Below are 23,319 nucleotides of genomic sequence, written 5' to 3'. Positions count from 1 at the left end.
CAAATTTTGGCGTAATCACCTAAATTCAAGAAGAATAGCCACTCATACCCATATTTCCTACCTCGAACCAAAGAGCCTAACAATTGAAAGTCACAAAGCCCCAATGATCTCAATAGCTTAATGTTCGATATTAGTAGAGTAGAATAATTTGGTGAGTATTTGGAGTCAAGTAGATGCATGTAAGTATAATTTTTTTCTATCTTTAATTTGCAAATATTGGATGCTTGAAGCAATTGTGTGAATTGCGGTTCACGGTTCACTTTTTCCGGAACCGGAAACGGCCCATAATATGCACGGGTCGGCTCGCCGGTCCAATCCGGTTCCGGGTCGGCCCGGAAATTTATATTTATAGATATATTTTAAAAAAAAATACTTAATGGATAAATAAATTAAAATAATTACTTTTAAATAGGAAATAAATAAAATGACTTTAACTTAATTTTATAGGGAAAAAATGGGGTGTGAGGGTATTTATAAAAAAAATGGGGGGTTTAAAAAATAGCAAATAACGGCCGGTTCACCGGGTCGGTTCACTGTTTTTTTTTTGAATTTTCTTGATTTTTTTTTTAAATCCGGGTGAACCACCGGGCCGGCCCGGCGGTTCACGGTTCACCAATTCATAGAACCGGGCCCATCCCAGGGACGACGGGCCGGTTCACGGGTTCCAGGCCGATTCACCGGTCAACGGTTTGGGCCGGTTCGTCAACGGGCCGGTTCAGACCGGTTCCGGGCCCAAAACCGGCCCATGGCCTTGTCTACACTACACCACTACACACATTGAATAAAATGCAATGCACCGTGAAACAAATTTCAATAACATGAACTCATACGCCCAAATATACATGCGTGTGTGAATATGATTTCTTGCCAATCTTTCTTTCTGGCTCGTGAAATACAAACTTAAAAACAACATGTTCAACGTTTGTTTCTCCAAAATATAGAGGAAACCCATGACACCGGCACAAGTGTTGAGTGTAAATTTTACGCTCAATATGTTAACTTTACGTGGATCTTTTGTTTAGATTTAATTATATTTGTGCTTTTAATTGATTGATTTTGTGTTTTATAGGTGAAAACGATAATTAGGTGTCCATGAAGGAAAAAAGATCAAAAAGAAAGGAAAAAGTTGCAAATAAGGAAATAAATCAAATTGGAAGAAGGAATCTCGCCACAGCTTTGGCAGTGTCCACTATTTCGAGCATATCTCTCTCATACAAACTCCAAATAAGCTGATTTTGGCGGCATTGGAAAGCTAATTTCAAGGGCTACAACTCTTATTTACGCAACATTCCGAAATCCGGACTCCAACGTGGCGCAAATCGAGGAACAAGTCCTGATGGGGGAAAGAGGCGGAAATTGATTCCTATTAGGTTTCTACTAATTCCTTATCAAGAAAAGCCTATAAAAGCAACAAGTCCCTACACCATAAGGACGAAATTTTACATCACAAAACGCGAGGAACGAAGATCAACGAAGACTCAATCATAGTTTTTCTTATTTAATTTATTTATTTTATTTTATTTATCATAAGAATTACGAGTAGCTAAGTCTTTATTTCTAGGATTTTATTTGGAACCCTATGTGGGATTTATGAACCCAATTCTATGATTTTATGCAAGTTTTAATTCCGAATTATTTCTTCTACTTGTTTTATTAAGTGCATGAATTTGATCACTTTGTGTGCTTTTATGTTATTGTTAATCGCATGAATCGAAGATCGGGTTAATAATTAGAACTGTGGTAGAAGAGCCTTTGTGGTATTAACATAGGAATATAGTTAATCTCTTAGGTAGCCATTATTGAGATTTGTGCTTAATGTTGTGTTCTAGAATTAATTGCATAGGAATATAGTAATTGAATCTAGAGTATTAGAATCGTAATATAATACACGCGGAAGCGGGTTATGATTATTTTAGCATCTTAGGTTAATAATCCGGGTTAATTGCTTGCATAATTGAAGGAATTGGGGGAGTAATAATCACATAGGGGGAAGAATAAAATCCTAGGCTTATTTACTTTGATAAATCTTTGTGTTTAATTTGCTTTCTTGCTTTGTCTTTTTAATTTGCTTTAATTTAGTTAATTCTCTCTAAAGTCGACGGTGTAGGGTGTGCTTGATAGCAATTGGTAGAATTTAGCGTCTAGGATTAGATAATTAAATATTCTCTGTGGGATCGATACTTGGACTTAAAAAATCCACTTTATTACTTGTACGATACGTGCACTTGCGTGTAGGTTTTCGACCAACAACAAGGAAACTGAATTTTGAAATATATATTGCTGGAAGCGTCTAGTTGAGGGCCCAAGATAAAGCTTTCATAAAGCCACAGACAATTATCCATCATCTGTTTAGTTATATAAATAAAAACACATGCGTAACTATATTTAATGGTTAAGAAGAAGATTGCAAAGATGAGGAATGTCGGCTATTTTGTTGTCTACGGCCTCTTGTTGAAATATGTTGCAGATTTGAAGCAGACATAGATCTACTCGAATGACTTGTTAACCTTTCCTTCTCAGCAGTCTTGTTGTCTTCAGCTCTAACATGTCGAACCTTTGTCTCGTTCAAACCGGCCGGGAGAACACAATTGCAGAACAAACCTTCAAAATTGTATACAAAATACTACTTCAAAACAACTATTTTTAGGACCAAACATGCTAAACATGTATTTAATGATTGTTTCAGACGTATGCTACTTTTTTCTTATGAACCTACTTTTTTCTTATGAACCTAGGACCACCTAAGAAAATAGTGAAATCAAATCAAATCGAACCAAAATACAAGTAGAATTTATCTCCGGCTCACTAATGTGACTTAGAACGTAATAGGAATATGACAAAGTTCTAAACAAACAGAAATCTTCCTTCCCCGAGCAAGTACATCCTAACATTACAGAGCAGTTGATATCGAAGAAGCATATAAAGCCCAAAAGAAGTAGCAAAAAATGCAGGGAATAAGAGGTCTAAAAACTGTCTCTCAGTTGTAACTGTAAATATAAATGTAAAAGGGTGCTCACCAAGTCGAGCAAGCCTATTCACCCATCTTGGAATTGGTCTGCCGGTCAAGCGAAGACATACGTCGTTGCAGAAATGGTTGCAATTCCTGGTAATGAGATTGTAGGTATTTCCAGAGTATTCTTCTGCTAGTTTCTCCATGAACTCACTGACCTCATTCAGACCCAGATCTGATCTTCCAATCAAGATTGATTTTCTAAATGTGAACCCAGGACAATGCTTTGGTTCTACCTCAAATATCCCAGTTGCCGAATGTTCATGAGCACCGAATGCGTACTCAATCCCATGAACTACCATAATAAAATAAGGAAAAACAGATCACATCAGATAAATCTCCTACCCAAACACAAAAAATAATTAAAACTACTGTCCAGGAATTACTTAAAAGTTCATTACAAGGATAAAACTTGAAGGAGAGCTTTGCAAGTCGTACCACCTAAGAATGCTCGATTCTCTAGTCAGATACACATTAGATGTATGCTCTATTTCGGTTTGATTTTTATTGACCAAGTATTACATCAAACTGTATTATCACTTACACTTACCAATTTAGTCCCGTTGTGGCGAACATAGGAGACACAAATATCTCACAACTGCTCAAGGCTCTTCTCTTACTTTAATATTTCTTTTTATTATTTTCTAGGAAATGACCTTGTAAAAAGTGCTTGAATTGTGAAAGATTTGATTTTTTTTTAGCCAAGCAAACGGGGACGAACTCCTGGGGTCAACGAAGATCAATTCACAAAAGCACACAAGTATTTATTTAAAGAAAATACCCAGAAAATGGAAGTAAAACAAACAGAAACACCTTTAGAAAATAAAAATAAAAATAAAAATAAAAGCAGGGATGAATATGTTAGGTATGGGATATTGTGAAATCGAAAAGTAACCTTGAACACCGGAGTGATAGATGCCGAGGCCAAGCCAATAAGCATAGCCGTTGATTGGGGTGAGATCGTATACATTAAGGTACACCGGAACTGTCCCCGTCTTCTTCTTCCGCCCCATAATTCTAGATAACATCTTTTTATCAATTGGTTTGGGATTTTTCTTTTCTTTTTCTTTTTTTTTTTTTTTTTTGGCTTTTTTCAATTACGCACACACGGAGAAACAAACTTCAATTCAATTGGTGAAAATCCCTAATTGGGAATTGAGAGCAATAGATTGAGTGAGATGGAGAAAGAGGGGGCTGAAGGAAGATCATTTCATCAAGGGGAAAAAAATCCAATATGCTTTTCTTTCACTGGAATTGAGGTACAGTGTGTCAATACAATAATACAGATGCTAGCCAGTAAATAATGATTAAACCTAGGAATGCATGATTATAAAGCGGCCAACATTCCGCGCCTTAATTTATACGCACGCCAATGTTAATATACTCCCTCTTCCCCTATTATATGTCTCTTTTTAGAGTTTTTATTGTACCAAATTATTGTCATCTTATATTTCCAATAAAATATTAATTATATTATTTTCAATTTTATCATTTATCATTCCTACTTAATTAGTTAAAAATTAATTAATGTCAAGGATATTTCAGTAATTTTATATGTTCTTTTACTATAGTACATACACATTTATTGATTTTCTTAATATGTGCGCAACAACCCAAAACGACATTTAAATTGGGACGGAGGGAGAACTAAATAGTAGATACTAATGTTGTTTTCTTAACTTAATAATAAACTTTATCAAGTGTTATTTTATTATGAACGAATATTATCAAGCAACAACCCAAAACGACATTTGAGAGTACTACATAGTAGATACTAATTGCAGAAATGTAATGCCACAAATTGAACGAGGATCTATTCATATCTCTTGTGCTACTTACTATATATCCACTAGATTTATTATATGATATTGTTGGAATATAGTGCATTTTCTGTACTTTTCAGTTTATTAGTTAGCTATCCATCAATTAACAGATATTAATGGATATGAACACATTAGAAAACAGAAAACAAACATCAAAAAGTAGCATATGATGATGATTTTGACAGAAAGCAATTCATATGCTTGCTTGAGATACATTTAACCCAGTAATTAGCTATTATTAATATGCATCCGACAGAAGACTCTAGTTGACCATCACCAAACAAACATGGTAGTCTAGTGAAGAGAAATTAACTACTACTCATGTTCATGAGCTTAATTCCACCCTAATTAATAAGACGACTGACAATTGGATGAAAGAAAAAAAAAACATGCAATGCAGCACACACACAAAATACATAGAAAAGGAAGAATTGTAACTATATGTTGAGAAAGTGGTGTGAAAAGTGAGGGAGTAAAGATGGGAGCAATCCAATCCTGAGATCGACGGCCCCACTGTGAACAGGATTCTGCATGAAATAAGCAACATGAGGGACTGGAGGGATGAGTGGTGAGGCGTAAACTGCGTCTTCGCCAAAGAAATCTACAGTATGAAAAGGGATCCTTGTCCAATCAGATACAACAGTTAGTTCTGGCAATGGGGGCAGAGTACTAGTAGTGCCCTGCTCTTTTGCTTGAAGAGCCTTAATGTACGCCTTCACATATTCTTCGTTTATGCTATTCTTTGTTTCATTGATTCTTTCTATTATGTATCGGTGACTCTGTTCCTCCAACTCTCCAGCCGTGGTTATAATAGATGCAAGCACGTAACCATTTCCACTGAACCCCTTTGGTAGTGGCGGCACCATCTTCTTTCTTATGTCTACTGCAAACTGTAGGCACACCTTTCTCTCTCTTTCTACTCCAAGTGCTTTCGTCCTTACCTGCATTAATAAATAATATAACCCCACCTGATCAACAATGTCATTTTTTATTTTCTCATTAATTATGAAATCATTTTATTTTTTTCATGTGGGGCCCGTGTAATTAAATTGAATAGTCTGTTTATATCATATCTGTGTCTAGCTAACTGCTTGTGCCAAAACATTATTTTCTTATCATGTCTGCATGTATGTGTGTAATTGTCAAACAGTGTCCAGTGACAATGAACAAAAACAAATTTGCATTTGAACAGAAACAAACAAGTGAAGGGACATAAAAGAAACATGAATAGTACAAAACAAAACACACATTTGGATATATCGGAAGAAGAAAAAGAAAAGATTAATAATATAATATAAATATAATGGACCTTCCAGAGGTGAGCTGCAAGTAGTTGGAAGGATGAACAAGACAAAAGCTTGTCTGTTTTCTGAGGATTATCCCCACCAAAAGCGACTTTGTTCCTGAGGCTTTGGATCATTGCAGAGCTCACACGAAAGGTCTTGAAAACAAGATCATCAGTGTTATTATTAGTTTCTTGATCATCGTCACTAGTAATTAATAACGCCTGCTGCTGTTTCTGGCTAATGAGTTGATACAAATGATGGATTGCTGTTGGATTAATATTATTATTTGAGATTGTGGAATAATGAGGATTAATCTCAATATTCTGCATCAACAACAAGGCCTTCCCCCTTTCATGCACTACTGCTTCTGCGCCTTTACTCCCCCCTAATTGACTCTCCCGAGCCCATGCCTTGAAGAATTCAAATGCCGATATCCCATCAAACACCGAATGACTGCTTCCCATCCCAATTGAGTACCCTCCACATTCAAATTTTGTCACCTAATATATATATATATATATATATATATATATATATATATATATATATATATATATATAGCATACTACATTATTATTATTATTATTATTATAATACACATGCACATATGTCTCTGAAGGTAGGAAGACTTGTTGAAAATGAATGCATTAATATCTTGAAAAATGAAATTAACCATAATATTCTGTAATACCTGGGCAACAACCAAAGGCATCTCGGTGATATTCCCATCAGTAGTGGTAGTGGTAGTGGTAGCTGGCTTGAAAACCAAGTTCTCGAAGAAATCATTGTAGACAGAAAGATCTCCAAGGTCAGAAATCTTGACTTGAGTCACAGCCTGAACAAGAATCGCACCAGCATTGTTACACAGTATATTAAGTAGTAATTTCCCATCATCACCATCACTGAAGCTCAGCCTGCCCGCAGCCGGATACCAAGTGGAGAGTGTGGCTTCCAAGCTGGATTCAAGCCGCCTAAATACAGAATCTATTGAGTGACCATTATCAAAGGATTTGTAGAAGAAAACCATATACATAAGACTTGGACACTGTCTATCTAAATTAGACAGAGTCAGGATTTTGGGAGGATCATCAGAAACTAGTTTTGGGTAGACAGAAATCGATTTGGTAATAGAGACATCCATGAATCACACACACACACACACACACACAGCTTCTTAATTTTTAATATATTTGCTGAGATATCGATGAATGGTGTAAGAGTTGAGACAATTAGAAGCAAAATGATTAATTTGTGGTATATATATAGAGAAAAAATGAACTACTTATAGCTAGAGTAGATTCCTAGGAATGTTTCTTTGGGAAAACGAAAAGACAGTTTTATGTTTTATGTTTGTTTATTATTGCAATGATATATGTATATATATGGTGCAGAGAGGGTCAATATATAACACACTCTCTAGCTAAGCTAGTGACTTGCATGCTACTGTTTTAATTACGTTTTGATCATAAATAAACTAGGACTGCTACTACTACATATAGTCATATACTATATAATTAAATAATTATCTGTAATTTATAAGGGGTAATACATATAATTAGCTAGATGTAAGAGGAAAGAGTGCATGCATTAATTAATATTTAATAATAATGGGGTGGGGCGCAGTGTCGGAGGGTGATTGGCACTGGGCAACCACCATTTGAGGCAGAGGGTCTTCGGGTCCATGTGCTAATATTATTTTTTACATGCAATATCCAATCACCAGACACAAATTTACTAGTATATTAATTCCTCATCTGATGTAATGAATCCAGTATATATTATACTAATGCCTGCCATTAATATTTATTATTAGCTATATATATATGAATATAGCCCAGCCATATAGTCATGAGTCACCACTCGTTGAATATGAACATTAGAATTACTTTCTTAATAAGTGCTAAATTATCATTTGTTAGAAGAAAAAGAATATCATTAATTAATTAATTAATTTGTTAAAGCAGTATTGAAAAGCAAAACTATATATAAAGGATGGTGAAGCAAAACTATAATATATATGTTGTTTCTTAATTAGCAGAGAGAGAGTGTGTGTGTGTGTATGTGTGTGTGTGTGTGTGTGTGGAAATTAAATAATTTATAAGCAGCGGGCCGGGTGATGAATATATATGTGTGTGTGTAAAAGCAAAGGAGGAAATAAAGAAGCAAAGAAACAAAAAGTTAGCTGTAGTTGATTGTCAGCAGCAACTAATTATTAGAGAGATGGATGGTGACAGGTGAGGTGGATTTTGTTTGGAAAAACAGGTTGTCATCATCCATGTCTCTTAGACAACCTCAAATCACACACACACACACACACACACACACACACACACACACACATACACACACACTTTGTCTATGCATATACATATATATGAACCAGTAGAAATTATAAGAGAGGGTATATATTTAAATATAATATATATATGGCTGCTGAATTTGGTGGGAAGGAATGCATTGCACTATATATATATATATATATATATATATATATATATGAGTTAATTGCATACAACCCCCTGTGAAAAGTCTAATTGCCGAAAAAACCCCTATGTTAAAACAATTAGTATTTACCCCCCTATAATGGATTTTATTTAGCCCACCACCCCCTATTCGAAAAAAAATCGTTGACTATTGAAATGACTATATTACCCTTATAAAAATATGCTACATTACCCTTTAGAGCAACTCCAACCCATAAATATCAAAACAAATTATCAAATATTTTTTTGATATTTTATATTTTAGTTTGATACCTAACTAAATTTATTTGCTCCAACCATAGATATCAAATAGTTGATAATTAAAAATAAATAATGTCATTATATATTTTAATTAACACATGTCATTTTCTAATTGGCTATTTAGGTGGTTAAGTTGTGTAACTTCCAATTGACATTATTTCTTCCGGATGTATTTTTAGATCCCGAAAATTAAAATATCAAAATAGAAACCCATTTGATAACTCCATTGGAGTGGAAAATTTCTAACTTGAATTATCAAAATGGCAGTTAATGGTTTTGATAACCCATTTAATAACTCCATTGGAGTTGCTTATTTTAGTAATTATTAAAAAAAAATATTAAAAAATATTTAAAATAAAAAATATATAAAAAATAACAAAATAATTATTTTTATAAATTTATAAACAAAAGATAATGCAAAATGTATATATACTAAATCTTATATATAAAAGAAAGAAACGCTAGGGCAACCCTAAGAAACCCTAATGTCATATTTGTAATTTGTTTTTTTAATTTTTATCAAATTTTTATTTTCTTAATATTATTTTAAATATTATTTTCGAATTGTATCATATTTGTATCCCCTAAATATTATTTTAAATATTATTTTTTATTTTTATCAGATTTTGTCTCCAAAATATTATTTTTTATGTTTATCAAATTTTTATCTTCTAAATATTATTATAAATACTATTTTTAAATTTATCAAATTTATATCTCCAAAATATAATTTTAAATATAATTTTCAACTTTTAGCAGATTTTTATCTCCTAAATATTATCTTCGAATTTTATCAAATTTATATCTCCTAAATAATATCTTAAATATTTGTTTCGAGTTTTATCATGTTTTTATTAGTTTTTTATCTCCTAAATATTATTTTCGATTTTTATCAGATTTTTTGTCTCCTAAATATTATTTTGATTTTTATCAAATTTTACTATCCTAAATATTATTTTAAATAATATTTTTGATTTTAATCATATTTTATCTCCTAAATATTATTCTAATTATTGTTTTCGTATTTTATCAACTGTTATTTCATTAAAATTATTTTAAATATTATTTTCGGTTTTTATCAAATTTTTATCTCATAATTATTAATTTAAATTTTATTTTCGATTTTTATCAGATTTTTATCTCCTAAATATTATTTTTCTTTTTTTTATCAATTTTTTATCTCCTAAATATTATTTTAAATATTATTATCGATTTTCATCAAATTTTTATCTCCTAATGTTATTTATAATAATCTGATTTTCGGTTTTTACCGAAAAATGGTAAATAAATCTGATTTTCATCTCTAGCGAATTTTGTGACATCGTTTTACAGAATGTCTGCAACATTTGAATTTTATTTCTTACCTACCTACCTAAGGCTTCTTATTTTGGTAACCCGACTTTAGTTTTTTTTCTTATTTTCTTCTTCGTCATCCTATTCACTGTGTGATAATTAGTTTACATCTTTTTCCATCATGGCTTATAAGTAATTTCATTTTGTTAAATTATGTGGTTCATTAATTTATACCAAAGATTTCAAATTTTATGTATAACAATTATTTCATTTTATATGTTATTGGACATGTTATTGAAAATGATGATTTGAGATAATTAACCAAAAATGGGCGAAGCCACAAGCTATTGGAAGTCGACCTTCAAGACTTATTGTTTGTATACGATATTTAATTTATTGTTTATATTTATTTTTGTTTCTTAATTTTCCAATTGTTAATTCCAGTAGCAAAACAGGACTAAAACGAGGTAGTGGAGAAGGGCTTAGTTCTGATGCAAGATGTATAGATGGCCTTTTACGATAGTATGTTGTCGATAGTTTAGTTTTGATTATGTTAACTAAGTTATTAAATTTAATTACTTTTAAGCTCAACATGAAAGAGATAGTTGATGATTTTTTTCCTGGTTCAAATTTTCAATCTACTGGTATTAGCTGATTCAATTCATTTGGAAAATTATTCAACAGTAAATTTATTTGCTTTTTTTTTTTGTGTGTGTAGTATACTTATTAATGTTCCACTGATGAATTATTAATGAATGATTATAATAGAATTTTGATCCTACGATACATTAAACGTTTGTTTATATTCTTACAACATCAAAACAATGCAATTTGTTGTCCCGTGCATCGCACGGGTACAATTACTAGTATAAAATAATAAAAAGAAAATAAAATTAAATAAGTCATCTTCTTCAAAAGCACCACCGTGCACCCGCCTCCAACAGCAACCACCAACACATCCTGTTCCTCCTCCACAATCCAACATCTTCGTTGCCTCTGACCTATGCTCCGCAACGGTTTGAATCGGTTCCTCTCCGAGCCACATCAATTTCCTCCATTTCTCTCTCCCCGACCAAGAATTGAAGTCTGGAGATGGAAATTAGAGACGATACCTTTGTCGTCGGCGGCCACGGCTTCGTAGATGTCCTCTCGACATCCACCTCAAAACCAATGCTAAATTCAAGCAAAAATCTCCACTAATCGGCAGCCCATTGTCGGTGTTATGGGCACCATCTCCTCCCCACCCAATCCAACACCTCTTACGGTCGTTTAAGGCGGCGGCGGCGGCGCCCCCACCTCGAATGAATGGCCGACGAGAAGAAAACAATCTGACAACCCGGATTCTTGAAACCCGAAGCCCCGATGGGATTCTCCTTCTCAATCTCACGGGCTCGCCGGAAATGGGAAGATAAAGACGACTTGTGGTAACGGATGGTAGATTTGGAGAAGAGGGCTTTTTGAAAATGTTAAGGACTAAATTGAAAGATGGATCTTTTATTGGGTGAATCTGTAATTTAAAAAATAAAACAATTGAAAGGGTATTTTGGTATTTTCCAGTCAAAAAATACGCTCCCAGTTGCATAATCGGCGAGTGTAACACACGATCAGCTCACAGGGGGTTTATTGGCTCTGACTTCTGATCATAGGGGGTATTTGCTAATTGTTTTAACACGGGGACTTTCCGGCAATTCGAGATTACACATGGGTGGTTTTTGCAAAAAACCCATATATATATATATATATATATATATATATATATATATATATATATATATATATATATATATATATATATATATATATATATATATATATATATATATATATATATATATATATATATATATATATATATATATATATATATATATTATTAATTATCTATATATAGCAGCATTATTGATAGGGCAATATATGATTAATCCGTATTAGTATTAGATTAAGGAAAAGGTGAATACATGATATGTAGAGAGAGAGAGGTAATAAGTATTGAAATTAGCATGCGTGCATTTGAAGACCGGACTTTTGTTTTGCTGTCTCTACTTTTGAAGCACTGTCCGCGTTTTCTGCTCATCTCTTTCACTCTTTCTTTTATCATCGCCGCCTATATTTTACTAGTATTATTTATTTATTAATGGTCGTCTTTCTTTATTACTTTAGTTTTTGTCAGTGCTAATTGCTTAATAATGTTCCCATCGCTTCACTCACTAAAAAAAACAATTATGATGCGTTTCATTTCATCTCAGTTATATTACATCAATCATTAATTATTTGCCTATCTTATGTATGTCAATATATACAGACTGCGCTGCGGACTCAGCCATTTTTCCCAAGTACTAATAACAAATAATGGCAAGTTGTGTTGATCATATTCCAATAGGAATTTGACGAGCGAGTTGATCCACCTATATTATATATAAACCTTGTTTTCACTTCTAAATGGTATTTACTCGCTGTATTATTTTATGTACAATCGACCATTGATATCAGACGGTCGATGATCTTCACCGTTAAAAAGGGAAGAAAAAGTATACATGGACCCGTCAAAGTAGCCGTTATTAACCTTTTATTAATTTTATTTTTTCTTTAATCAGGCGGTTCAAAGGGGTCAACCAACTGGGCGGACCGGGTCGGTCAACAGACCGGTTGTGGGGTGAGCATGTTTTATGTTTAGGTTAAAGTCAAACAAAAGAAGAGGCTTAATTTGTGGTTGCGGGTCAAGAAGATCCAAAGAGTAATGAGGCTGAAACTGAAAAGGGCGGGCTGACTGTCACACCGGATTTCAGTACAACATACATACTCACTCTTGCGCCGTTCACCGGCGAAAATACTTTGAGATGTCCACTTTGCTCAGAACTAAACTCCGATCTCTTTCAACTGTTCATTTATTGCGAAATCTACGCTCTTTCTCCTCTTTTGACGATGCCCTAGGTCATTCCAATTTCCCTCCCGAACCTATTCCCGACAGGCCTTTGCGAAAGCATTCTCGATTCCCAAATTCTCGCGGTGTTCGTGAAAATGAAAACCCAAATTCGTTTAAGGCCGAAACTGATGCTGATTTTCTGGAAAAATTCAAACTTGGCTTTGATCGGAAATCGGAAACCCTTACAACCGACTCAATAAATAAAAGTATTCAGCCCGAGAAAAAAGAGAATGTGGAGCCTATATCGCCTCCAGAGGATGCTGATGAGATATTTAAGAAGATGAAAGAGACGGGGTTGATTCCTAATGCGGTGGCTATGCTTGATGGTTTATGCAAAGATGGGCTGGTGCAAGAGGCAATGAAGCTGTTTGGGTTAATGCGTGAGAAGGGCACCATTCCGGAGGTGGTCGTTTACACTGCTGTCGTAGATGGATTTTGCAAGGCACACAAGTTAGAAGATGCAGTAAGGATTTTTAAGAAAATGCAGAGTAATGGGATCGTTCCGAATGCGTTCAGTTATCAGGTGTTGATTAGGGGGCTATGCAGTGGGAATAGGTTGGACGACGTGTATGGGTTTACTATTGAGATGTTGGAGGCTGGGCATTCCCCAAATTTAGCAACTTTCACCGGATTGGTTGATGTATATTGCAGGGAGAAAGGTTTGGAAGAGGCTCAGAATGTTATCAAGGCAATGAGGCACAAGGGGTTTTTCTTCGAGGAGAAAGCAGTCCGGGAGCATTTAGACAAAAAGGGACCTTTCTTGCCTTTGGTCTGGGAGGCAATCCTAGGGAATAAGGCATCCAAGCGGTCTCTGTTCTGATGGATTCTCTTTTTTCTTAATCCATATCAGCAGTATGTTTTTAGTTATTTTTCCCTTTTCTTGATTAATAGGAATATGCATTTGAATTTGGATTTTACTTGAATGCCATCCGTATTACTTGGATTATCTTTTGGTGATGGAATTTGTCTGAATGTGTTTTTCTCTGTATGCTATTGCTCTTTGTTTCTCTCTAGATATACAAACTTGAATGCATCTTGCTTGACGTGGTGAAGTTATATAGGTTTTGAAAACATTTGTCTTTAATATCTGAATTGAAACTGTGATACTTAGGATAAGTTGTCGTTGTATAGCCAACTCCACTTTGCTTTTCAGAAACAATGTCTTTCTAACAGAGTAGAAAAAACGTTTTAGTACATGAAGTAATTTAATAGTTTTATTTATTTATTTCAACTTGTGATGGCTTGTCTGATGCCTCAGACTGAACTTAGCTTTCTTTTGATTTTCATGACCTACATGACTTAGAGAGCATTCTCTTTCCTTTCTGAAAGAATGCTGCTTTCTTGTCTTGTTAGAGCGCACTAGTTTAACCTGAAGAAGAGAGTTTTTAATAGAAATATCATGTAAATAGAATATGCAGGATCGTAAAGACAGGTAAACATCCTCACTCACTTGTGGAGATCTTTTTATTATGAAAATGGCAGGTAATAACAGTAGTCCGGGACAAAATAAAGCTTAAAACAGTGTGTCTACTATGTTGCTTGAAATTGGGACGAACAAATAATTTCTTATAAATGAGCAACAAGGGTTCGGTTTGTAAATGATCAGATTATTTGCTAAATAGATCAACGCAAAGTAGCGTATATATGGACATTGGTTGCGGGATCACGTCATATTGTCTTATTCAGCACTTTTATGTCTATTAGAACAGAACACTAAATGGTGGACATATTAAAAGAACCTATTTCTGATTTATGTTATCAAGAATTCTAATCTACCTTTGAAGCAGAATATTCCTTGGCATAGTATGTGGATGTGATGCTTAAGATATCATGCATGAAATTTTTTTTGGCCTTCTAACGAGATAAATTTGACTTTTAGTAGGGATATCTGAAGCTTACCATTTCTTCACCATACCAACTCCGGTAGTTGTGCTCATTTGACCTATAGCTTTTTTGTGAGTACATTGCTTCATTTCTCTTCTTCTGGATGTTAGCGCTCATACTGCTATTAAGTTTTAAGTTTCAGAACGATGATTTAGTCAAATGGGCATCATCGTTCTTCACGGTGAAGCTCGATATGAACATGAATGGGAGAAGCAAGAAAATACTAAAATACCTATCTTCGCATGGATAGCTATCCATGGGAAAAGGCAAGATCTTGTCTCCATTTATCATCCTACGCTTTATGTGTTTTGTATTTCCACTGTTACGTAGAGTTTCAACATCATCTTCAGAATCAGTCAATTCACCTTCTTCCTTGATGTGCTCTCTTTTGACTATCTGTTCACAAAGTATTGTAGTTCCAACTAATATTTGAGCACAATATCAGAAAACAACATAAAGTGTACTAGTTTCGAAACAGAAGAAAACATAGTACCTCAATGATGACATTTGAATCGTAGGAATTTAGATCCTTGTAATCTATGAAAGGAAGATCATCGTCCATTCTCATATCCAAATTTACTTCAATTGTCGACCCGTCCTAAAGTACATAAACATTAAAATCAGGTGCTGATTAATTAGAAAACATATTTTGCTTCTATGTTTTTTTTTTCTTTCTTTCCTCTTGTGGCCGGGGGCACTGACAGTACTATAGTTTACCTTATGTGACTGTATGCTTTCATATGTGGATACTTTGATTTGTCTGGAACTTGTCACTTGCTGGAAAAATAGAACAAGTGGAAAAAGAAAAAGCAAACCATTATATGTCTTGTTTCCAAATGCATTGACTACAGAGGTAATGAAGAGTGACACTTGCCATCAGTTTGCAATAATAATCCTTCCACTGTTCCTCGTCCAATCCATAGTTAAAGAAGTCTGACATTTCCACACTAGGGTTTCTCCACAACTTTTCCTCAAACTTGTCAATGTCGATATCCAGTATACTTTGTTCAAACCAAAGTATGAATAAAGAACACATGAGATCAAATAGGAAATACACATCTGATTGTAAGTATTATGTCTTTAGATGCATTCATTTCACACACTATAATTTTGTTAGCAAATGAAAATCACATATAAACTAATGTTTTTTAGGCAAGTATTTACTTGTATTTTGCAACAGAATCATGACGAGAACGGGTTCTAGTTCTAATCTCTGGGGCAGGTCTGCGTCTATTTTTACTATAAATAGGAGATAGTTTAGTCATTCTGTCCTCCTTGGGGAAATTATACTGCCAAAAATGAAGACAGTTGATAACTTTTTTATCCAAAAAAAGAAAAAGTTTGAAACATCGACTTGTACTACTACCTTGAACAGTGATGATAGCTGGGCAGTAGGATGGAACTTGTCTGGCATTTGTTTTCCATTGTTTGTTGAAACATTAATAGGTTCTTCCTCAACATCACATGAGTTTGCATATTTTATTACTTTATTATTATTACTGAGAGAAGCAGCTATGTCAATGCCATGTCCAAGCAGCAGTTTATCGGAACTATTCTTCATGTTTGGTCGATCTGTTCTCACACTATCTTGGCAGTTGTGGTTAGTTGTTTGAAGGCCACTTGAAAATCCTACTTCATAATTTGATACACTCAGTCTTCCATTCGACACAAGGATTATTGGAAACATTTCGGATTTCTGTCTGTCTGTGCTTGTACTGTTGTACAAATCAAAGGACACATCACGCACATTTGCCTTCTCCAACTAACAAATAATATTCTGCCCAACGAAATTATTAAAGATTTTCTGAAAAGTTTTTCAAATGTTGTAAAACAATCTAGTGACAGAGTTTATTTCTTCTTGTCTTGCTTCATTATTTTATTATTTTGGATAAAATACGATCAAGCTTTTGTTTCTTATAATAGTAATATGTCAAAAACTCGGGCCTGTAAATATGTAAATGGTAATCTAATAATGGTACAAATAAATGCCCGAAAGACAAATATTATTAGTGCCTAATCTTACTAACTAGAGCAATAAGTAGAAAGAATAAATGAATAATGATGTGCTTTCAATATGTTAATGGATTTACCAAGTATACATGATCGGCGCCGCAGACTATTCGTGCTCTCCAGGACCAAAAACATGGAATGAGTGTTCTTAACAAGAGGATGAAACCTCAAAACTCTCAGAATGTATCTATATGCTCATCAACTTGTATACCAAAACACTACAGATAACTATCGAATATATATAATATATATAAGTGACCAACCACCTTAGCTGCTGTAACTCTATCTGCTCAACGGTTCTAGCTGAACCTCCATTCTTTCTGACGAATACGATTCTTTATCTGTCATTGGCCGACTTTGTCTCAAAAGGTCAATATCCTCCTCTTCACCATTACCCAACACCCAATTGCTTCTTCCAGCTACTCTGCCTCGACTCATACTAGTCTCACGATACTCCAAATACATTACAATCAAAGCACCTATCAAGAACCAAACTATCAGAGCCCAGCTTAGTCCATGAACGTTTTCATCCCCATACCTATCTCCCAAATGTTTCAACCCACTTATAAGAGCTGCAAATCCAACCACTAGAGCACATCTCCCAGTTATAATGTGAGTATATTCCCATACAATTCTCTTTCGAGAAGACTCCTCTCCAATGGCAGCCTTCTTTGGTCTTAAGTATGCATTCATCGGTTGTGCTACTGCCAGCAATATTGCCAGCATTCCAAACTTCACATGCACTGAGTCCAGAGTCAGGCCCCGTAGTTCAGCAACAGCAAATAAAAACCCTAGGAAAACAATAGCTAAACCCGAGTATTGCAGGTACACATGAATCCTATACCAACTGTCATCCTTCACATGCTTCAAGTATCTAGCTGCAAGTATTCCAGCAGGCAACAAAATACCCCATGCAAGAAACATCATAAACCCATGCACAGCTAAAACAGGTCTCAAGTCCTCCTCTGCTTCTGCAGAACCACGCATTAGCAGCACACTCATTGGTCTCTTGCTTGTTGCGAAATGCATGTTTCTCACACTCAAATGGTCATCGGACCATTGAGCACCCATGGCCCAGATAACCTTCAATGGAGTTGAAGGATCGACAATGTTGTTGCATTCTGGCCTTTCATTCAGGTCACAAGATGGTTTTAGAGGCCGGGTGAACTCCAATGTAATGATGCCATTTTCAGATTTGCATCTCACGTATGTCAAATTCTCGTTTGTCGGATGCACATTTAAAGCATCCCTTCCATCAATCCAATAGGTGCTCACCCTTCCTTTACCGCTGTCATCAACCCAACCCACATAAGCATAGCTGTTTATCATCCCACGACCAAATCCAATTGCCAGATAACCACTTTTCTTCTCACCCCTAGCTGCAATAGATATTGAGTTATCTGATAGTGTCCAGAATAGCATAACTTGCTGATCATCCAAAGAAACACTATTGTTATACATATCTGGCAAACCTCCATCGACCACTTGAACTTTCCAGCCCATCTTTGGTACATAAAGAGACTGGTAGTAAACAAGATCCGGTGTATTTCTGTCAGGAGCCCAGGTCAATTCTGTAGGGCTGGCTTGTACACCTTCCGCTTCTGGACCCCCAAAATATATAGTCTCTGTCATGTTTCTCAAAGTTGCATTCCCACCAATGGGATCAGATGTAACATATAATGCCACATCATGTCCAGCCTGTATTGAGAACTTCACTTGCACACCCCTCTCTACCCTCAGAAGAGGAGCTTCTTTCTTGTTGATATAAAGAACTTTAGAAGGATTTGGAGGATTTGGATAATGTAATGCTGGGCCAGTTGATATAACAAGCGGCTCCTTTTTATCCGCAATGACAAGATCTTGATCCTCCTTATCTTTAGCATCCAATGGTCCTAAACAATCATTTACGTGGTTGGAAATGTTGAGGCTCAAGTGACCATAACTCCCACCGTGATTTTGAGGAAGATAGAAAGGACGTAAGCTATCAGGAGGCTTAATCAGCCCTATTGCCCATATCACAGTCATGTTTGCCGTGGGATCAACTTCTAGATCGAAATTGCTATCATTAGACTTGAGAGGTCTCTTATACCTAATGAATGATACTCCATCCTTCCTATGCCCATAAACCAAGATTGTATTGTTCACCAGCCCAATGGGATCGGTAGATTTATACATAGTATCCGGACAAACCCCCTGAACAGTCCCATCCTCATTGATCATACACTCGCTATACTTGGTTATAAAATAATCATGCGCAAAGGGCAGTCCATCCCCCTCAAACCCTGTGATCGCCACATCACCACCTACCATCAAAGAATTGGAAACGTTGGGGTTAGCCCACCCGAAAGCCATATAATTCTGAACTCCAATTGCAGCCTCCAAACCAATATCAATCACAGCATCCTCCTTGTTGAGACTCCACCTGATCCTATAATTATCAGAGAGTACTTTACAATTCTCAAACACGGTTGGTTGCTCACGGTCTGAGAAATTCGCTCCGCCATTCACAGAATAATTACTCAACAAAATGTGGCCGAAATTGGAAGCTGTAGGGACATCCCAAACTGCAAGAACTTTAATTTGATCCCAGGTCACATTTTTCCGCAAAGGAACAATAAAGGTGTCATTTTGATAAGTGTGATTGAGATTAGAATCTGAAATGAGGAAGCCGGCGGTGAGATTTAGGAAATTATCCCCTGCGGCGCCCCACCAATGGACGTCGGAGCCAGAGAGCATATCAAATTGGGAAACACGGAAAGAACAATCATCAATGACGGAGAGAATGCCGCGAAGCTGATGCTGTACCATGGTGAAGTGTGAGGTGAAGTTGAGGAGAGAGGTGTTGGTCCTAGGGCAAGCCGAAACGGGATCGGAATAGGGGAAAGGAATCAAAAACATAAAAAGCCCCAAAAGGATTAGTGTTGATGGGGCCATCTGAGGAGATCGTAGATGGCGGATCTGGTTTTTTTATCAATGGATCCAATATGCAGATGGATGTATACAAGATTTATCTACATATACATCATTATCATATATATATATAAGATCGATCAAAGGGCTAAATGCATATATGTATTTACATGTACCAAAATTACAAGTACACGGAGAGAGAGAGAGGAAACAAGAAGAACGATCAACCCTGAATGCACACACGCACAGAGAGAGAGAGAGAGAGAGAGAGAGAGAGAGAGAGAGAGAGAGAGAGAGAGAGAGAGAGAGAGAGAGAGAGAGAGAGAGAGAGAGAGAGAGAGAGAGAGAGACGAGAGACGAGAGACGAATTGCAAGCAACTTTGCAAGGGGTTGACGAAGCAGCAGAGCAGGCTACAGGGGTTTTTGATTTTTGTTTGGTGCTTTTGTTTTCAGGCTTGCAATTTGGTGAAGAAAAGATGCACACACCAGTAATTAACTTGGAATTACTTTCTTAAAAGTAGAGAATATACGATTTATTTAGTAGTGGTGAATGGTGATTAGTCATCATCCCATTGTGATTTAAACATATATTAATGACACCCCTTAGACGGCCTAATTAATGCAATTTATTAGAAAGAAAACAATCCATTAATGATTAATCCATTAATCAAACTCCAAGGCTTCTTAATTATCAAAAAAAAAACTCCAAGGCTTCTTTCAATTTGACAAGATTTTTAGTATTAATAATTAAGTAATATTAATACGGAAGGCGTCGTAAAGGCTTGGATTTAATAATTAATAGGGCGAAATCTAAATATCCGAATGGAGAAAAAAAAAAAACATTCAAAACCCTCTGGGATTATCAAACTCCAACAACGAAAAAACAAATTGGATTATCAAATTCCAACAACAAAAAAACAAATTTACAGTGATTTCAAACATTCAGAAATAACATTCTCCAATTCAGCGTTCACGGCGAACTGACCAGCTTAAAAAATGGCACCTAGTTTCAGTCACCAAGGGATCATTCCACAGGTGATCATTAGAGTGTACAAAACAATGCCACATTGCCACATATTCAACGGCAAACATTCAAGAAATCCAACAGCAGCAGCAAGTATTACATTACTTGGTGCAAAAATACAGAAACGGCATATTGAAGAATTCACAAGGATGAAATGGTACAACTGTTATTCCAACATGTGTATATCAAACTTTACAGTGTTCAAGCTACAACACCTCCTCCTCCGAGAACAAAGTTAATTTAAAAAAACAAAAACAAAAAACAAGCAACAAACAAACTTTGAAATCCATCAACGTACTACTACTTCTACACCTAATAATACATCAAGATCAAATACAAAGGGGGTGGAGGAGTGGAGGTCTTACAAACTTTATATCTTTATTTTTCAAATCCATTCTCAACACCAAGTCCATACAATACACCTGCATACTTTTCGGTGAACCCATTGAAGAAGTTGTCTTTTAACTTCTTGAAAGCCGAAGATGTGAGCAAACTATCAGAACCTGCCTGATGACAAATCCCAATCCTCTCAATTTCCAACAGCTCTGCTAGCTTATTCAGCCCGCCATGAAGGCTATTGCAAAACTTCATCAAATGCTTTATATCATACACCACTGGGAAGTACAAATTCAGCATATTGAAGAACCCCACTGCACTCTCCGGCAAACTTCTACAAGTCAATAATTTAAGCAAGTACCCAAAGTCATAGCCGCTGTGGAATGTCACCCAGCGCACGTTATCATTCAAAACAATCCCAGATGACATCAGCAGCTCAGCAAAGTGGCTAGCATCGATCCCCGCCTCGTTGTTCTTCTTGAAATCAATTCCCGATTCCCTCAACAATTCTATCGAATCATTAGCAAATATGTCCTCGCTCACATTGAATTCGCGGAAATTGAATTGCCAAATGCAGCATGTATTATCACAGGTGGGTAAATTCCCATTTTCATCCGAAAATGTGAGACCCAACTGAATTAACTTCAACATATCAACATTATCCTTGAGGGTTTGATAATTGTACTCATGGATATGATTAAAACTGCCCAGTGGGCGAAGAACCACACCGGGGAACTCAGTATCCATGGCAACATAAGGATAATTATCGACTATATCACGAATCAGAGCAAACTCTTGCTCGAGATTGTCGTTCCATACCTCCCTAATTGTAACAGAGTCGTTCTTTGGCAACTCAGACATTTCTTCCTTCTCCTCTTAATTTTGACTTCGTTCTGGCTGCAAAAAGAAACAATCTTGTGCACCAAAATAGTCTTGATAATGGTGTAATCTAGGAATCAATCAGCCAAATCTGCAAATATTACGGAAAAAAAATTGTTTAAGTAGAAAGATTGAATCTTTGAACGGAAACAAGCGAAAACAGATCGAGAGCAATTAGGAAAATAGCAAAAAGCAATCAGCCAGTAAAGAACCAAAAGAAAGGGTTTTGGTTGTCAGTTTGAGTTGAAGATCCGACCTTTAGCATGTGAAATAGTGAGTTGAAGACAGAAGATTCGGAGGTCTGCGAGCACTGATTGGTGTGTCAACGCGGAGAAGATGAAGTGCAGATAGAGGCCCGGGGGTGGGGGGTTGGGGTTGGGGTTGGGTGGGTATGTCAGGCTCTAACACTCTGTTTGGCTACAGGTATTTGGAGGAACTTGAATCGGATTAGACCACTTGGGTCAAGGAGTGACGTAAAAAATAGGAAAATGCCGGGGTTTGAGAATATAAAGAGGTTTTCAGATTAATTTCAGATTTTTGTTCTTCTAATTTGGGACCCCCGCACAACTCAGATTTTTATGGGCATTTTTGGTCCCAAAATAGGACAAATTGGATCGAAAATAATATTTTAGAAAAATATCTGATTTTCTTTGGAAAGAAAATCTAATTCCAATTTTATTCAAAAAAAAAAAATCGGAACAATCAGAAACCATAATTTCAGAAAATGGAATAGAAAAGTTCGTTCCAAAATTGGACGTTTTCGGATAGAAATTCGGAAAATTCCAATTTTTAGTCGTTAGCATATAAAACTCATAATAATACTAAAATAAATTTAAAAAATCAGAATATTTTAGAATTAAAATCTAATAAGAAATGGAAAGCTCATAAATTTTGAATTCTGAAACGTACTAAAAACAGATATAGAAATTGAGCTGGAATTAACGTAAACAAATGGATATAACTTCAACAACGAATTACAGAATAAAACGAAGCAATCCGGGAAGCTCACAACTGAAAAGAGCTTCGAGAATTATAGCCTCAAACACTGTTCAGAATCTCAATGAAGAAGACGAAGATAAACCTAGCCAAATCAGAATAACGGCTACCTCATCTCCTTACTATATTTATACTAGGTTATAATTAGAAAGTGCTACTTTTAATAGAAAGTGTGGGCACGTTTCTAAGGAGAGCTGAAAG

At 35.5% G+C, this 23,319-nt stretch overlaps 6 protein-coding genes across 7 annotated transcripts; 1 reads left to right on the top strand and 5 right to left on the bottom strand.

Moving 5' to 3' along the window:
* Positions 1-2,254: 2,254 nt before the first annotated feature.
* Positions 2,255-4,914, bottom strand: LOC105963594 (deSI-like protein At4g17486). The gene is made up of 3 exons (XM_012988014.2): positions 3,906-4,914; positions 3,018-3,305; positions 2,255-2,601 (listed from the first exon to the last, which is right to left on the bottom strand). The coding sequence occupies exons 1-3, from the start codon at positions 4,036-4,038 to the stop codon at positions 2,393-2,395; spliced, it is 630 nt and encodes a 209-aa protein (XP_012843468.2). The 5' UTR covers positions 4,039-4,914; the 3' UTR covers positions 2,255-2,392.
* Positions 4,915-5,009: 95 nt separating this feature from the next.
* On the bottom strand, positions 5,010-7,471 carry LOC105963593 (HXXXD-type acyl-transferase family protein). The gene is made up of 3 exons (XM_012988013.2): positions 6,811-7,471; positions 6,143-6,619; positions 5,010-5,774 (listed from the first exon to the last, which is right to left on the bottom strand). The coding sequence occupies exons 1-3, from the start codon at positions 7,258-7,260 to the stop codon at positions 5,271-5,273; spliced, it is 1,431 nt and encodes a 476-aa protein (XP_012843467.2). The 5' UTR covers positions 7,261-7,471; the 3' UTR covers positions 5,010-5,270.
* Positions 7,472-12,051: 4,580 nt separating this feature from the next.
* LOC105963592 (uncharacterized) lies at positions 12,052-14,067 on the top strand. Its single transcript, XM_088818219.1, has 2 exons — positions 12,052-12,598; positions 12,751-14,067. The coding sequence occupies exon 2, from the start codon at positions 12,994-12,996 to the stop codon at positions 13,897-13,899; it is 906 nt and encodes a 301-aa protein (XP_088674345.1). The 5' UTR covers positions 12,052-12,598; positions 12,751-12,993; the 3' UTR covers positions 13,900-14,067.
* A 141-nt stretch (positions 14,068-14,208) lies between these two features.
* Positions 14,209-16,141, bottom strand: LOC148770847 (uncharacterized). Of its 2 annotated transcripts, XM_088818220.1 has the most exons (5): positions 15,681-16,110; positions 15,457-15,561; positions 15,196-15,359; positions 14,979-15,084; positions 14,209-14,448 (listed from the first exon to the last, which is right to left on the bottom strand). In XM_088818220.1, exons 2-5 carry the CDS (start codon positions 15,529-15,531, stop codon positions 14,302-14,304), a joined length of 492 nt encoding a protein of 163 aa, XP_088674346.1. In that variant the 5' UTR covers positions 15,532-15,561; positions 15,681-16,110; the 3' UTR covers positions 14,209-14,301. The 2 variants fall into 2 exon arrangements, with proteins under 2 accessions (XP_088674346.1, XP_088674347.1); XM_088818221.1 differs by having other exon boundaries at positions 14,979-15,081; positions 15,457-16,141.
* Positions 16,142-17,011: 870 nt separating this feature from the next.
* Positions 17,012-20,437, bottom strand: LOC105963591 (DOMON domain-containing protein / dopamine beta-monooxygenase N-terminal domain-containing protein). Its single transcript, XM_012988009.2, has one exon. It carries the CDS (start codon positions 19,905-19,907, stop codon positions 17,256-17,258), a length of 2,652 nt encoding a protein of 883 aa, XP_012843463.2. The 5' UTR covers positions 19,908-20,437; the 3' UTR covers positions 17,012-17,255.
* A 610-nt stretch (positions 20,438-21,047) lies between these two features.
* On the bottom strand, positions 21,048-22,683 carry LOC105963590 (putative CCR4-associated factor 1 homolog 7). The gene is made up of 2 exons (XM_088818218.1): positions 22,379-22,683; positions 21,048-22,213 (listed from the first exon to the last, which is right to left on the bottom strand). The coding sequence occupies exon 2, from the start codon at positions 22,102-22,104 to the stop codon at positions 21,286-21,288; it is 819 nt and encodes a 272-aa protein (XP_088674344.1). The 5' UTR covers positions 22,105-22,213; positions 22,379-22,683; the 3' UTR covers positions 21,048-21,285.
* Between the last annotated feature and the right edge of the window lie 636 nt (positions 22,684-23,319).

The sequence above is a fragment of the Erythranthe guttata genome, chromosome 5 (assembly GCF_056151865.1).
Source record: "Erythranthe guttata isolate IM_541 chromosome 5, IM_541, whole genome shotgun sequence".
In the NCBI taxonomy this organism is placed as follows: Eukaryota; Viridiplantae; Streptophyta; class Magnoliopsida; order Lamiales; family Phrymaceae; genus Erythranthe; species Erythranthe guttata.
The sequence above is the reverse complement of the archived record's forward strand: the minus strand, read 5'-3'. Positions and strand labels throughout refer to the sequence as shown.

Coding starts and splice junctions, on each gene's coding strand:
- LOC105963593 (XM_012988013.2), bottom strand. CDS start 7,260: ATGGATGTCTCTATTACCAAATCGATTTCTGTCTACCCAAAACTAGTT. Junction 6,620..6,810: donor TGCCTTTGGTTGTTGCCCAG/GTATTACAGAAT, acceptor TATATATATTAG/GTGACAAAATTTGAATGTGG. Junction 5,775..6,142: donor TTGCAGCTCACCTCTGGAAG/GTCCATTATATT, acceptor TTATTAATGCAG/GTAAGGACGAAAGCACTTGG.
- LOC105963592 (XM_088818219.1), top strand. CDS start 12,994: ATGTCCACTTTGCTCAGAACTAAACTCCGATCTCTTTCAACTGTTCAT.
- LOC105963594 (XM_012988014.2), bottom strand. CDS start 4,038: ATGTTATCTAGAATTATGGGGCGGAAGAAGAAGACGGGGACAGTTCCG. Junction 3,306..3,905: donor CTATCACTCCGGTGTTCAAG/GTTACTTTTCGA, acceptor TTATTATGGTAG/TTCATGGGATTGAGTACGCA. Junction 2,602..3,017: donor GAATAGGCTTGCTCGACTTG/GTGAGCACCCTT, acceptor ACAATTTTGAAG/GTTTGTTCTGCAATTGTGTT.
- LOC105963591 (XM_012988009.2), bottom strand. CDS start 19,907: ATGGCCCCATCAACACTAATCCTTTTGGGGCTTTTTATGTTTTTGATT.
- LOC148770847 (XM_088818220.1), bottom strand. CDS start 15,531: ATGAGAATGGACGATGATCTTCCTTTCATAGATTACAAGGATCTAAAT. Junction 15,085..15,195: donor AGCTATCCATGCGAAGATAG/GTATTTTAGTAT, acceptor AAAACTTAATAG/CAGTATGAGCGCTAACATCC. Junction 14,449..14,978: donor GTTGGTATGGTGAAGAAATG/GTAAGCTTCAGA, acceptor TCTCTTCTTCAG/GTTAAACTAGTGCGCTCTAA.
- LOC105963590 (XM_088818218.1), bottom strand. CDS start 22,104: ATGTCTGAGTTGCCAAAGAACGACTCTGTTACAATTAGGGAGGTATGG.